This window comes from Rhinatrema bivittatum, chromosome 9, assembly GCF_901001135.1.
Source record: "Rhinatrema bivittatum chromosome 9, aRhiBiv1.1, whole genome shotgun sequence".
NCBI lineage: Eukaryota > Metazoa > Chordata > Amphibia > Gymnophiona > Rhinatrematidae > Rhinatrema > Rhinatrema bivittatum.
In genome coordinates this window covers 42,816,746-42,831,404 of record NC_042623.1, presented here as the reverse complement: position 1 = coordinate 42,831,404, position 14,659 = coordinate 42,816,746, and the positions used below count along the sequence as shown (strand labels likewise).

General features: G+C 41.6%; 1 protein-coding gene across 1 annotated transcript in view; it reads left to right on the top strand.

Moving 5' to 3' along the window:
• RELN (reelin) overlaps positions 1 to 14,659 on the top strand; it is a 699,179-nt gene that overhangs the window by 238,710 nt on the left and 445,810 nt on the right. Inside the window, exon 4 of the mRNA XM_029615599.1 lies at positions 5,406 to 5,476. Within this exon, the coding sequence (XP_029471459.1) occupies positions 5,406 to 5,476 (71 nt within the window). The remainder of the gene's footprint in view (positions 1 to 5,405; positions 5,477 to 14,659) is intronic.

Below are 14,659 nucleotides of genomic sequence, written 5' to 3'. Positions count from 1 at the left end.
CCAGCAATTGCAAATTTTTGCACAAAAAGCAAGGTCCCTTGTTATTGCTCAAGGGGTGACCCCCCTTAGATGGCTGTCTCTCTAGGCCTGGATCAATTACACAGTTTAAATCCCCCCCCTATTATCACTGGGTAATCACCCATCTGAGTGATTTGGGACAGTAATGCAACAAAGAAAGAATGATCATATTGGTTGGGAGTATACACTGATACTAGTAAAACAGTAGTACCCATCAATAATTCCTAGACCAGAATATATCTCCCCCCCAGATCCACTACACACCAAATCAACTGAAAGAAGGCTGCTTTGTGAGTAAGGATAGCTACTCCACACGCTTGGTGGAGCCTGCCGCAGAAAAAACTTGTGCAACCCACTGCTTGCTCAATTTGTTGACTTCAACAGAACTTAAATGTGTCTCTTGCAGGAAAACTACCTTAGACTGTAATTTATTCAAGCGACTCAACAATTTTTCCCGTTTGACAGGGGTGCCCAACCCTGTGATATTCCAGGTAACTAGGTTAAGTGCCATAAGCACAAAACCAGATAATATGAAAGTTGACAAGCTCAGCCCAATATATCCCAGGTGTACTACTCACTTTACTTAAAACAGTAGGAGATTCCATAATATGGAAAAAGAAATTGTGAGTACAGATAGCAGTGGACAAAAGACACTGACAGGAAAATCGAGGCCCATATAGAAACAATGAAATTCCCATACCCCACCTCCATCCCACCCCCCCTCCCTGTGAAACTCCAATGATTTAATATCATTGTAAGAAAGTTCCTGCTACCCATCCCCCCCACTAACCCAATCTCTTAACCAAACGAATGAGTCTCCATTAAAGAGAATTGAGGTCATATCAGATGACTTACATGCTCAGCCACCACTCGCTGGACAAAATAACCATAATTTTGAAAATTCATAATAATGAAAAAGACATCCTTGAAAAAGAAAAGTCAAACGGTAACCAGTTCCACATGCAGCACATTAGAGACTTGAATGTGGCCAAGAGAGCTAGCACAGGGAAACCGCCATAAAAGAAGGCTGAAAAACCAAATTTAAAAAAAATTCATTTCTGCTTAGAGAAAATAAAAACCCTAAACAGGATCAATCCATGCTCAGGATGCGGACTCCCTGGTCAAGATGCTCCAGAGGCAGAAGTCCATAAATTTTGTCTGGCCCCTTCCTCTGTCGCAGTCTCTACGTGGCCGACTCTGCACCAACTTCCAGGTTTTGCATATATTCCAGGGCTAGCCTTGCCACATCAAAAACCTGGGAGCTCCTTTGGTACCAAATTCATAAGCGTGCTGGATAAGACAAAGAAAAATGCACATTTTTGCGTGCCAAATCAGTACAAACTGTTGTAAATTCCTTGTGGAGATTCACAACGCTCAGGGGAGAAATCCTGAAAAATCAAGATCTTATGGTTGTCAAATTTTAAGTCTCTTTGTTTCCGAACAAATTGTAGAATCTCAATTTTCCTGGTATAATTCCAAATTTTGGCAATTACCACATGTGATTTCTGGTCCACTGTAGGCTTAGGACCCAGCCAATGCCCCCACTCAATCAGGCTTACTAGGGCTGCCCCAGCAAAAGTAACCATGGCCTGCAGCCATGTTTCTAGGGTCCGCCTCAGATCTCACTCTGGAATGTTCTCAGGAAAGCCGACAAATTTCGGTGAGAGCGGTTCTTCAGCTCATCATTTTTATTGTCCCGGGCTCTTGCAGTATTTTCTAAGGCCTCAACCTTGCGCTCTAAAGTGCCGATGTCGTCTTCAGCCACATCAACATGGCCTTTCACGATATCCATGTGGGTGCTGAATTCGGACATAGTAGAGCGAACCTCTGCAATTTGTTCAGAAATTTGGGTAAGTCGTGTGTCTAATGCCTCTACCACCGCTGCGGTTACCTTTGTTTCCAACGAGTCCTCGGCAAAAACGGAAGGTGAGTCGGATTTGGCTGTGTCCATTTTGGGATCCAAGGCCTTTGGTTTGTCTTTGCTTTTTTTAAGAGTTTTAGTAGCCATTGGGAACAAAAAACTCCGCTGTAACTCACTGCCTGAGCTTACAGATTGTGATCCCATGCCACTAAGGTCAAAGTGGTCAAATATAAACAGTAAAAATGTAAATATAGCTGAGTGGTGGCTGGAGCTTGGTCCTCTCACGTCTTACTGAGCCCGCCACATCATGTGACCACTCTGATTTGTTTTAAATGTGCTATTTGCTAATTAGCTGATCTAAAATTGTGCAAATAAGTTCCCAAATGTACTCATGTAAGTCTCTTATAAAATAACAGCTTGCATGCATAGCTCATGGCCACACCCCAAAACACCACAGTTCACCCCTTATTTGTGCATGTGTGCTCAAAACCAAAAATATGTATGTACTTTTGATGTATCTAAAATAGCATATGTGCGAGTACAAGCTACTTGCATGTATATATGCTAATTTTATACATGTAACTGCTTTGAAAATTAACTCCATAGTTCTGGAAATCCTACTCCTGCCCTGTGAATGCTTGCATTACAATGCAGGTAAAAGTACACACATTTTGGCACAAAACACATACTTTTCTCCTTGGAGAAGCAGGACAATAATTCATCACAGATATGGCTGACATCATTTGATGGCCAGAAGCAGGAAAACTGTCTCAGAACTCACAAATACCAAAAAGGTTTTTAAAAAATGTGGGGATTCATCTCTTCAGTCTTTTTCTTCTGCTGATGTGAAAGAACGTGTTTTTAGTTTCTCTTCTAAAGCTGCTCATCAAAGTTTTTGCCTTTGGGTTTTCTTCTTTTCTTCTTTTTTTATGTGTCTCCCAAAAAAAAAGAAAAAGAAATCAATATATTTTTTCTTCAAATACTTTTTTTCTAAATTGAGTTTGACCTAGCCTCACATCTCTTCATAATGGCAGACGGCAAACTGGATTTCAGAAGTTGCTCCCATTACTCCTATAAGATGTCTTTTTTCTCAGCAGTAAAATCACTGTGTTCGATGCCTCAGCACTCCTCACAACTTACCTGATTGTTCTGCCTGTGCTCGTTTGTCCCCTAGGGACAGAAGATCCAGGAGCTACACATTGAGAGATTTTTTGGAGTCTCCTCAAGCTTCCTCCTTAGCAGTAAAAAGGAAACCTTTTTAGCTGAGGGACCATTGCCTAAATCAAAAAAGGCAGAGTTCTTTCATGCTAAGCATCATGACTTGGAGAAGTCTTGATGCAGGCGGCATACCCTCTCCAGCCAAGAAAGTGATAAGTTATGCTCTTAGGCGCCAGACTGTAGGTAAGTTTTAGGGCTTCAGGAACCTGTCTGCTACAGGGCGCTTCTGGTTCCCCTCCCATCTCGCTTCATGATCCTAAGTTCAGGAAAAGAAAATGGTTTTCCCCACAGAATTAGACTTTTATTTATCAGATTTTCTAACGAAAGTTCTGTACCATGGGTGGTTTAAAACATGCCATAAACCTTAGCCTGCTTAATATGTTAATACTTATGGCTAACTTACTTTCCCTGGGTCCCAACTTCAGGCGATTTCCCTCTGTTTACTTCTGAAGCAGGCTCTGGCTGGAGGTCTGGAGAACTGTCTGGGAAGGAGGCTTGCTTCCGGGTCTGGTAGTGGAGAACTAAGCTGCTTTCCTGTAATAGGTGTTATCCATCGACAGCAGGTCAAATCAGCTACACAATCTCACTCTCCTCCCCTTGGAGTTTGATAAAGACCTAAGAGAATTATGAGACAGTAGCTGCACAAGAATTCCTACACAAGCTCAAAAACTCCTCAGTTTTTCCAAGTATATCATGATGTCACTCACTTGTGTGACTGATTTGCCCTTCTGTGTGGAGGACACCTGATACAGGCAAACAACTTTGCTCACCCTGCATGCGTGTAAAGCTATGTTCAAAAGCCCCGGGTAAATGACTTTTGAAAATTTCCCTCCCTATGTTTAGAGGCAATTTTTAAAGTGCTGGTGGAACCTGCAAACTAATTTTCAAAGGGAAACATCCCACAGAGTTTCCCTTTAAAAATCTGGGCAAGGGGGGGGGGGGGGGGGGGAATTCGGGTATTTTGTACTTTTGTAAGGCTGATGATGATAGCTTGATTTTCTGTATTTTTATGCAAAATATTGATATTATCAGTATACGGACTTTACCCATTTTTAATTTTAAGACTTTTATGGATTCGTGGACTAGCATAGAAGTGACAGTAGCATTCAGTACATCGGCTTGCCTCAGTGGACAAAGATTATCACCTAACAGGATAATGAGACTTTGCATCCACTGCACGGGAGATAAGATAAGCTGACAGGGCACAAAAAAAAATACCTAAAATTACTGTATCTCAACTTGGCATTAAGTGCAAATATTCACTGTTATACTCTAGATTGCATTTCAGCCTTGAAGTAGAAGACCATGAAGAAGAAAAATAAAGGGATAGAGAGGAAGAAGAGCATTTAGTAGCATTTACTTAGGCAGAGAAACAAAAGACAATTTCCTTGCTGAGTTTTGCCAGTGTATTTTCTGTATTTTTAATTCCAAGGTTAAGGTAGTCCTCAAGTCATGCAGCAGACCAAAGCTGTGGATCTCTCTGGCAGTAGCAAACACAGAGGCTATGGGTACAGCTATATATATATATATATATATATATATATATATAGGGAGTCTAGACAAATTTTACCCAATTATATTCAATATAGAGTAAGAGAATTTCTTCAATGACATGAACTTACATCATAGAGTATCATACTTTATCATTTGAATTCATAAATACAATATCAAAAGTACACTTTTAATCAATAATACAATCTTAATACATACATGTGCAAAATACAAAAACCTGAGTAAGAATTGTTCAATCAAAACATCTCTATAACATAGATATACCAGAGAACATGGACAAATTATATCTATTCAGAAGTAATATGCTAAAACACCCATATACACACATATTCATTCCTCATACACTCCCCCACCCAATATAAAATTGTAGTATACCAATTTTTTAGGCGATCCCAAAGGCCACACTCTGCCTCATTAGTATGTAACCCCTATCATTTTAATTCATATCAACATAAATATAACTAATCCCACGCTGGTTCCTTCCCAATACCCTGTTTTCAATTTTCCAAATACCCTATTATCAATTACCCACACTGGGTTCTGCCACTATTTCAGCCAGGGTCCTCTCAATATGTCCGTGTCCACATAGGATCCCTCCAATGCGTCCCATTGCTATGCATGGCCATGTTGAGAGCAAGCTTGCTTTCTTTATCTTTGTTATACTTCATGAAAAAACTGAAGGACATGCTATTTAAAAAAGGCACAAATATAGTAAGTGTGGGTCTCTTTATTTCCCGTATTGATTAAGCAAATGAGATTAGTAGAGTGATCCATTTTTTACTCTTCTTGTTTCTAGGGCTACAGCTACTCACAGGGGCCAAGTTATATTCAAGGATGCCTTAGCACAGCAACTGTGTGAGCACGGAGGTAAGAAATCACATTTTAAAGTTTAATGCCTGGCATGTTTTGACTATTTTCTTTTCATGTCTGCCTAATTTGTTGTAGCAGGCTATTTTATTGATGAAAGAAAATCGTAGCCCAGCTTGTTTTGTGTCCTCAAGACACGGAGCCTTCTTGCCTCCATATCTGCTGATACCTTTCATATCTGCTAATGAGGGGCCAAGGGATTTTAGCTTCAGGACAAATAATTAACAAAACATTTCATGTACTACAGAGCAGTGCAGATTTTTAAACAAATATAAAGTATTGTTTTACATTAACTAATGTAGTCGTCAGGAACAAACGTGTTTTATTATAAGATGAACTTAGGATTGTAAATAATTGAGTAGTAGGATACCCATAGCCTTTTAGACCTCTGTTAATGTCTTGTTAGACCATCATTTTTTTAGAATTGGAAATATAGGTCAGGTGGATTCTGCCGTGAAGTAGAGGATAATGAGAGCTTACCAAGATAAATAAGAGCAGCTGAAGTAAAAAAAAGTACATAAATACAAACTCTGTGCTTCATACAGCTACAAATGTTTGTGATGTTAAATATTTAAAAAATTTGAAAAGTAATTATTGTCAGTTATCCTCACAAGTGCACACACACCAAACCTACAGTATGTCAGGGAAATGTTAAGAGCTCTTTAAGTACAAAGCGGAATCAGATGTGATCAAGGCTCTTCTATACAAAGAGGTTTTATTCAATCTGTACGTGCAGTGGTAATTGAAAAGTAGGACCACCAATCTTACAATATGAATTTCTCAGCTGGTGACCAACTGGAGAAGGCCAGTACAGCTGACAGAAATCAACGTTTTAAGCTTCAGAAAAATGGAGGAGTGTAATGATTCTGCCTGCAATGTCTAGTAACTAAGGGGCCTATTTATTAAGCTGTATTAATGCATTAATAATGCACATTATTACCAAATTCATAGGGTCATTCATCAAAATGCATTATGGCGTTAACACACGAGTTAACTCCATAATGCATGCGTTATTATTCATAATGCACACAGCATGAATGCAAATTTTTTGGAGAGGTGGGATTTAGTTAAATGAGGGGTGCTATTGCATGATTTTAATGCTAGAAATAACTACACCTTTTTCCTGGTGTTAGGCTGTGTGATATGCCCAAAATGGCCATAATACATTTTGTGATAAATTTTTTGAATTGCAATTTGGCCATTTTTGGGGGAGGGAGAGAGAGAGAGACTATTTACAAGGCCCACCTAGATCGCAGAATCCTAGTAGATCGCAGAATCCTCCTATAGAGACATATTAGATGGCCCTCCTATAGAGATATAAATACTTCACTAGTAGGAGGGCCTTGTAGATAGACAGTCTCTCTCTCTCTCATTTCCCTAACACACTCCTTTTTCTTAATGTTGGCATAATCAATGCATTAATAACTCATTTTGATGAATCTAAGGGTCAGTGTGTAATGCATGTTAAAATCACATTAGCATGAGTTGTCAGTGACACTCACATGAGCATTCTCCATTGACAAGCAGGACTGAATTAGCCATGATACATGGGTGATGTCATCCAGTGGCACTGAACAGACCCATTTCTCTGAGCTCATTAGAGCTTTTGCTCTGATGAGCATGCATGAGATTTCCCACACATATGCTGCTTCATAAGCTCCTTGGGATGTGCAGGGAAAAAAAATTGTTTTTGTTTTTCTGTTTGTTTTCAGCAGGTCTTTTTCCCCACAAATTTCAGTTCGTGGAATATTTGAGTTGTTTCATTTTTGTATAAAAAAGAATCAAACATTTAAAAAAATATATACTATTTGTCCAAGAGACTCGCTTTAAGAAGGAATAAGAAATTCCAAACAGAAACAAATAAATAGGGGACACATTCTGGGCTTCCTATAAGACAAAAAGAAGAGAGATAGGAATTGTGTTTTCCAGAAATACATTATTCATTAAAGAAAAAAATAAATCGTGACCCAGATGGACGGTACCTGCTATTAAAAGGACAGTTGGGTACTCATAAGGTAACCTTGGCTTCAATCTATCCCCCAAATGATGATCGAACTACCTGTTTGAAAATGCTATTAGCTGACATCCTTCTCTTTTTTGAGGGTTGTTTGTTAAATGGGGGTGACTTTAACTTATCTATAAACCCAGAAATAGATAAATCTGGGAAAGTTTCAAATTATGGGCCTCATTTTCTAAAGTATTGCAGGCCTGCGATACTTTAGAAAAATGCGGTAATGAGGGGCGGGGGGGCCGAAACAGGGGGCGGTCCTACGCTAGCCAGCAGCGATCGCACCTCCGCGGTGTGATCGCTGCCGGCATCGCGCCCAATAACTACACCATAGAAGGTGTAGTTATTGGGCTCGAAATAGGCAGCGAAAAGGCCCTTACCTTTTCGCTGTCCGCGCCGTCGTCGCAGAGTCGGCCCCGGTGATGCCCCGACTCCTCTTCTTCTGGGGCTGACTCCGCCCCGATGTAGGTAGCGCAGGCATGCGCTCCCTTCGCTGGCTATTGCAGGCTTAGAAAATAAGGCCCTATGTGAGGAAATGAGGATTTTTTCCATGACCTTCTAGAAGTTAGCGGGTTAACTGATCGGATTATACATATTATTCTGTAGTACATAATAATTATTCTCGTATTGATTTGCTTTTGGGTAATGCAACATAGGTTTCTAGAACACGTAAAGCAACCATAGGTAATATCACTTTGTCCGACCATGCTCCTGTAATGATAGAAAGCTATTTATTTACATCTTTACGTGGACCTTAAAAATGGCAGTTAGACCCTACTTTACTCTGAGACTAGCAGATTGTAGATTCTGTTCAAAAGGAATTAGAAATATTTTTTAGAATAAATGAAACCCATGGAATGGCAAACCAAATTGGGATACTATGAAAGCCTATCTGTATCTCTCTTAAGTGCTCTCGTGAGAAAGCAAATCTAGCGAAAGAGATTGATTTGAGAAATAGGTTAAAGGAGATAGAAGATTTAAACAAAAATAAGTCATCTGGATTTAGTAGGGCTAGACTTCTTCATGCTTGAGAACAATTAAGATATCACTTAGCAAGAAAAATAGTCCACAGCTTATTGCATACAAAAGAAAGGAACTATGACTCTGGCAATAAATCTGATAAGCTCTTTGCATTCAGATTAAAAAAGATGGAGGCACACAGACAGGTGAAGGCCCTCAAGAATTCAGATGCAAAAATAATATCTGATAATACTGACATAGGTGGCTTATTCGCCAATTTCTATAAGTCCTGTTACACCTCAGAAGTGTCGTTTCAGCCAGAAATAGTGGATGATTTTTTGTTAGGGATTCTGATGTGTGTTTTTACCTGAGAGTAAAAGAGAATGGTTAGATGCCTCGATTATTAATCAAGAGGTAATGGAAGCAAGTTATTACACTCAAGGAAAAGTCTGAGAGAAGATGGTCTTACTATGACATATTGTAAAAGGTATGTCACCATACTGGCTTCTAAATTGACAAATATTTTTAACGTGGTTCTTTGCCCAACCCCATGAGATTGGCTAATATTGTGGTGATACCTAAGGAAGGGAAAGACCCTCAGCTCTGTTCATCTTACAGACCTATTTCTTTATTAAACAATGATAGAAAGATTTTGGAAAAAAATGTGGCCATTAGACTTAAAGATATTACACCAGTGGTGATTCGTCCTGATCAAACTGGTTTTATATCTACTAGACAGGGAAGGGACATTGTAAGGCAAATGCTTAATTTGATTCATCTGAGCGAGAAAATACCTGGGGATACCATTCTTATGGCCCTAAATGTTAAAATAGTTTTTGATCATGTTGAATGGAGTTACCTATTTTATTTTTTGTCAAAGTTTGGGTTTGGGGATCATTTTACGTCCTGGGTTAAAAGTTTATATTTTTGACCAGCGGCACAAGTGAATTCAATAGTGTTTTGACCACCTTTTCCTTAGAAAAGAGTACTAGTCAGGGATGCCCACTTTCTCCACTCCTTTCTTCATTAGCTTTTGAAACCCTAGCTGCTAAAATTAGGAGTAATATAAAGCCATTAAAGGTTTTCTTTTTCTTTATATGGGAGAGAACACAAAATTGCACTGTAGTAAAGGGCCATCTAATAGGTCGAGGTGAGGTGTTGGTGGTGGTTTAGGGTTTAGGGGCCAGTCTCGCAAGTAGATTGAGATGTGCGAACAGCACAGTACACCTTGGTGAAGCCTTCTTTTAGGATTGCCACATGGAAAATTCTTACCTGTTACAAAGGGGGGTGTTAGCTTAATTAGTCATATGTTGGTGGCAGCGAGAAGAAATATAGCATGCCACTGGAGATCTTCTTTGGTTCCTCCTAAGGTAGGGTGGGTACGACTACTGTGGAGAGTATATACTATGCAATCTATTACTTTTCAATTATAGGATTTCTATTCAAATTTACCAAAAATCTGGGAACCGTTTTTGCTTAAGGTAGACCTGTTCCTTAAAGAAATGCATTGAATACGTTTCTTAATATCTGAACCAGCAGCGTTTAATGTAATCTGGTAAAGGACTCGGGCTAATTTAATTTATTTATGGTTATTATTAGCTATGTACCTTCAGCTAGGTCTGTGTCAATGTGTACTTGGCAATGAGTTTGACATTTAAAAAGAGTAATGTGAGGATTATAATATGGTGGAAGAAAGGTTAAGAGTGCTTATGCTATGTTGCTTATGATATTATAATTTTGAATTTTAAATATGAGCTAATCTGGCAAATCTGTAATTTTTAATGTTAAAATGTTAATAAAAATTATACCAAAAAAATGGCCAAAAAAAAGACAACAGGGCCTCCCAAGGCCTCCCACCCACCCGGAAAAATTTCAAGGGCCAGGATCCCCCCCGGGCCCCACTTACCCAATCTGTTTGGGGTCTGCTGGTGAGGCCTAGACCCAGGCCAAAGCCTTAGCCTTGCATAGGCCATCACAACCTTGGCTTTGTCCTACGCAAGGCTGATGCCTCAGCTTAAGCTGGAACACAGGCCCAGTCCCGATCTGCAGCCCAGCCCAAAGGCCAGGTTCTAACGCCGGGGCCTTAACTTGGACTGAGGCCCGATGCCAGGGCCTGGCCTGTAGTCCATATCCCAAAACCTTGGCCTCGGGCTTGGATAGGCTGAAGCCATGGTAGGTTGCCACAACCTCTGCCTTGGCCTACTCAAGGCTGACTCCTCAGCCTTGGCCAAGGCTGGAGCCCGGACCTAGGCCTGACGCTGAAGCCTCAACAGGGAAGCCAGGCTCGATGCAGGTGCTTGGCCCGAAGGCCAGGTCCTGACGCCTGGACCTCACCCTCGGTTCAGATCCAGGCCCGGAGCCCAGGGCAGTAATAGGCCTGATGGGAGCAGTGAGATAATAGGGGATGCTGGGCAGGAAAAGGGTCAGGAAAGGTATAAGCATGAGAGGAGAGGGGGGTCACTACAGTACACAATATTTTTTTAACATCAAGTTAATTCCAAGTTGCTAAGGGATAAGACATGGTTCCAGAGTGAGACTTGAGGGAGGAAGGTACAGCCTATACAGCAATTTCCCAGACAACTGCAGCTGTTGGCTGGATTGAACAAAAGATCCTGTGACCCATTCCCTCCCTCTATGTCCCCCTCTGTTTCTCAATCCTACCATTCTCCTCATGTGTCTGTCTCCCCTTTCCTTCCATTTTGTCTCTGTCCCTTCTGTCTCTCCCCTCTCCTCATCCTGTACCTCCATCTGTCTGTCTGCTTCTCCACTTTCTCCTCTGTGCCTGTATCTGTCTTGGCTGGCTCACTGCAGCCCCTCTCTTGGGTTCTGGTCCAGCATGCTGTGTGTGTGGGGGGGAGGAGGGGCTGAGATTGATACAGAAATCTGTGGAGCCACCGTTTGCTGAGGGCTCTGCTGTGGTCCATCTCCTCTCCCTATGCTGTCCAATTACAGCATAAGAAAAGAAGTGGGTGCAGGAATACAACAAGCTCTCCTCTGAGAGGCTCCAACCCTGCCTTTCTCTCCCTGTAACTAGATAACTAGATAATAGAGAAGGAGCCACCTGCAAAACCGGACTTTTAGTGTCCAGTCGGAACCTCTGACTGGACTCTGCACAGCATGCCTAAAAACCTGGCTGTCCAGTCCAAAACCAGGCAGTTGGATACCTTAGCTGGTATCTAGGAAGGCAAGAGTGTCCAGATGAATGTCCTAAAGAGAGAGACGTACTCGTACTAGAAGTTGTGGAGAGGTACAGGGACGACCTCTTCCATCAGACCTAGGTCCTGAAGTTTCCTGGCTTAATCGGACAGCGACTTACGAAGGGCCCAGATGCAGCACAATATAGGCACGGGTTGCAATTATGGCGCCTCTACTTCTCAGCAGACAGTTTGATGCGATCGACCTATACGGCCTTTTCTAGTGCTAGTCCTAGCTCAGGAGGTGAATGGGAAGCATCCTAGGGATCTGAAGGAGCTCAAAAATTAAATTTCAGATCTATTAGTTAAAATTTGTAACCTATCATTAAAATCATCCATTGTTCCTGGAGACTAGAGGGTGGCCAATGTAACCCCAGTATTTAAAAAGGGCTCCAGGGATGATCCAGGAAACTGTAGACTGATGAGCCTGACTTCAGTGCCGGGAAAAATAGAGGAAACTATTCTAAAAATCAATATCACAGAGCATATAGAAAGACATGGCTTAATGGAACACAGCCAACATGGATTTACCCAAGGGAAGTCTTGCCTCACAAATCTACTTCAATTTTTTGAAGGGGTTAGTAAACATGTGGATAAAGATAAACCAGTAGATGTGTATTTGGATTTTCAGAAGGCCTTTGACAAAGTCCCTCATGAGATGCTTCTAAGAAAATTAAAAAGTCATATGATAGGAGGCAATGTCCTTTCATGGATTACAAATTGGTTAAAGGACAGGAGACAGAGTAGGATTAAATGGTTAATTTTCTTAGTTGGAAAGGGTAAACAGTTGAGTGCCTCAGGGATCTGAACTTGGACCAGTGCTTTTCAATATATATTATAAATGATATGGAAAGTAATATGACGAGTGAGGTTATCAAATTGTCAGATGATAAAAAATTATTCAGAGTAGTTAAATCACAAGCGGATTGTGATACATTGCAGGAGGACCTTGCAAGACTGGAAGATTTGTTATCCAAATGGCAGATGAAATTTAATGTGGACAAGTGCAAGGTTTGCATATAGGGAAAAATAGCCCTTGCTGTAGTTACATAATGTTAGGTTCCATATTAGGAGCTACCACCCAGGAAAAAGATCTAGGCATCATAGTGGATAATACTTTGAAATTGTCAGCTCAGTGTGCTGCAGCAGTCAAAAAAGTAAACAGAATGTTAGGAATTATTAGAAAGGGAATGGTTAATAAAATGGAAAATATCATAATGCCTCTGTATCGCTCCATGGTGAGACCACAACTTGAATACTGTGTCCATTTCTGGTCGCCGCATCTCAAAAAAGATATAGTTGCGATGGAGAAGATACAGAGAAGGACGTCCAAAATGATAAAGGGGATGGAACAGCTCCCCTATGAGGAAAGGCTGAAGAAGTTAGGACTGTTCAGCTTGGAGAAGAGATGGTTGAGGGGGGATATGTTAGAGGTCTTTAAAATCATGAGAGGTCTTGAACGAGTAGATGTGAATTGGTTATTTACACTTTTGGATAATAGAAGGACATTCCATGAAGGTATTCCATGAAGTTAGCAAGTAGCACAATTAAGACTAATCGGAGAAAATTCTTTTTCACTCAATGCACAATTAAGCTCTGGAATTTGTTGTCAGAGGATGTGGTTAGTGCAGTTATTGTAGCTAGATTTAAAAAAGGTTTGGATATGTTCTTGAAGGAGAAGTCTATTAACTGCTATTAATCAAGTTGACTTAGGGAATGGCCTCTGCTATTACTGGGATCAGTAGCATGGGATCTTCTTAGTGTTTGGGTAATTGCCATGTTCTTGTGACCTGGTTTGGCCTCTGTTGGAAACAAGATGCTGGGCTTGATGGACCCTTGGTCTGACCTAGCATGGCAATTTCTTATGTTCTTATGGTCATTGCTTGCTGCAAATTTGGGGCAAGGCTGACAGGACAATGGTCTGAAACCCTCTCCTGAGTCCTTTCCTGGAATCTCAGGTCCAGATAAATGGATAGGCTGATTAGGCCATCCAATGTATCAAGCAGATCCCTGGCAGCCACCTCATCTTTAATGTGCTCCAAGAGCCCTTTGCCTGAAGATTGTAATCAGACTGTCCTTGACCCTCTGAAGTTCATAGGCCAGGGCACGCAAGTGCCATAATTGCACTGTATACATCCCCAGTGACTGAGAGTCCTGTCTGATCTGCAGGAGTTTGGACACCTTGGAAGCTGTGTGATCAGGCTTATCAAAGATCTTCTGGAATTCCTGCAAGAAGTGATTCAAGTCCCCCAGGAGCATATCATCTTTTTCCCAAGCAATGAGGCCCAGGCCAGGGCAGAGCTGCCCAACAGGGATAGAATATAAGTCACTGACTTGATTTGTCAGGAACAAAGGTGCCTGCAATTCAAATTGCATCTGACATAAATTTAGGAAACCTCTTCATTTCACTGGATCTCCATTGTACCTTGAAGGCAGAGGCAAGCGAAGTGTGGGAATAGTAGGCTATATTGTGGGTGCTGGAGTGGATCGGGCAGAGATACCTTAGAGGTACCTGGTCATTGTATTCAGCTGGTCCTGCTGCTGGTGAAGCTGGTGCATCAACCCGGTGATGGCGGAGACCTGAGGCGAGTCCGCCAAGCTCATGGCCTCAGCAAATTGTGATGCATGGTGTGGGTGAGCCTTTGTTGCTGTGGCATAGGAACAGGCTGGAGCTTCAAGTATATCAGCTGCCCCCCCCCCCCCCCCCCGTAGTTTGAGCCCTTGGTATCTGGTGGCCAGCCAAGCTTAAGTAGGTCCCTAGGGTGGTCAGGAAAGCAAGAGTCCAAGGGCACGCTGGGGTTAGGGTAGTCAGCAGACTTGAGGAGTTGAAGGCAGACCAAAGTCGGGGCAGGCTGCGGACAGATGTGGTTGGGTGCAAGCAAGATGTCAGGTCCAGGTGGCAGGCAATCATGGTCAGGTCCATGTAAGAGGTCAGGTCCAAGTGGTTGGCAATCGTGGTCAGGTCCAAGCAAGAAGTCAGAATCTGGAAGTTAGGCCAAGGGTGGACGAAGACACACAGAA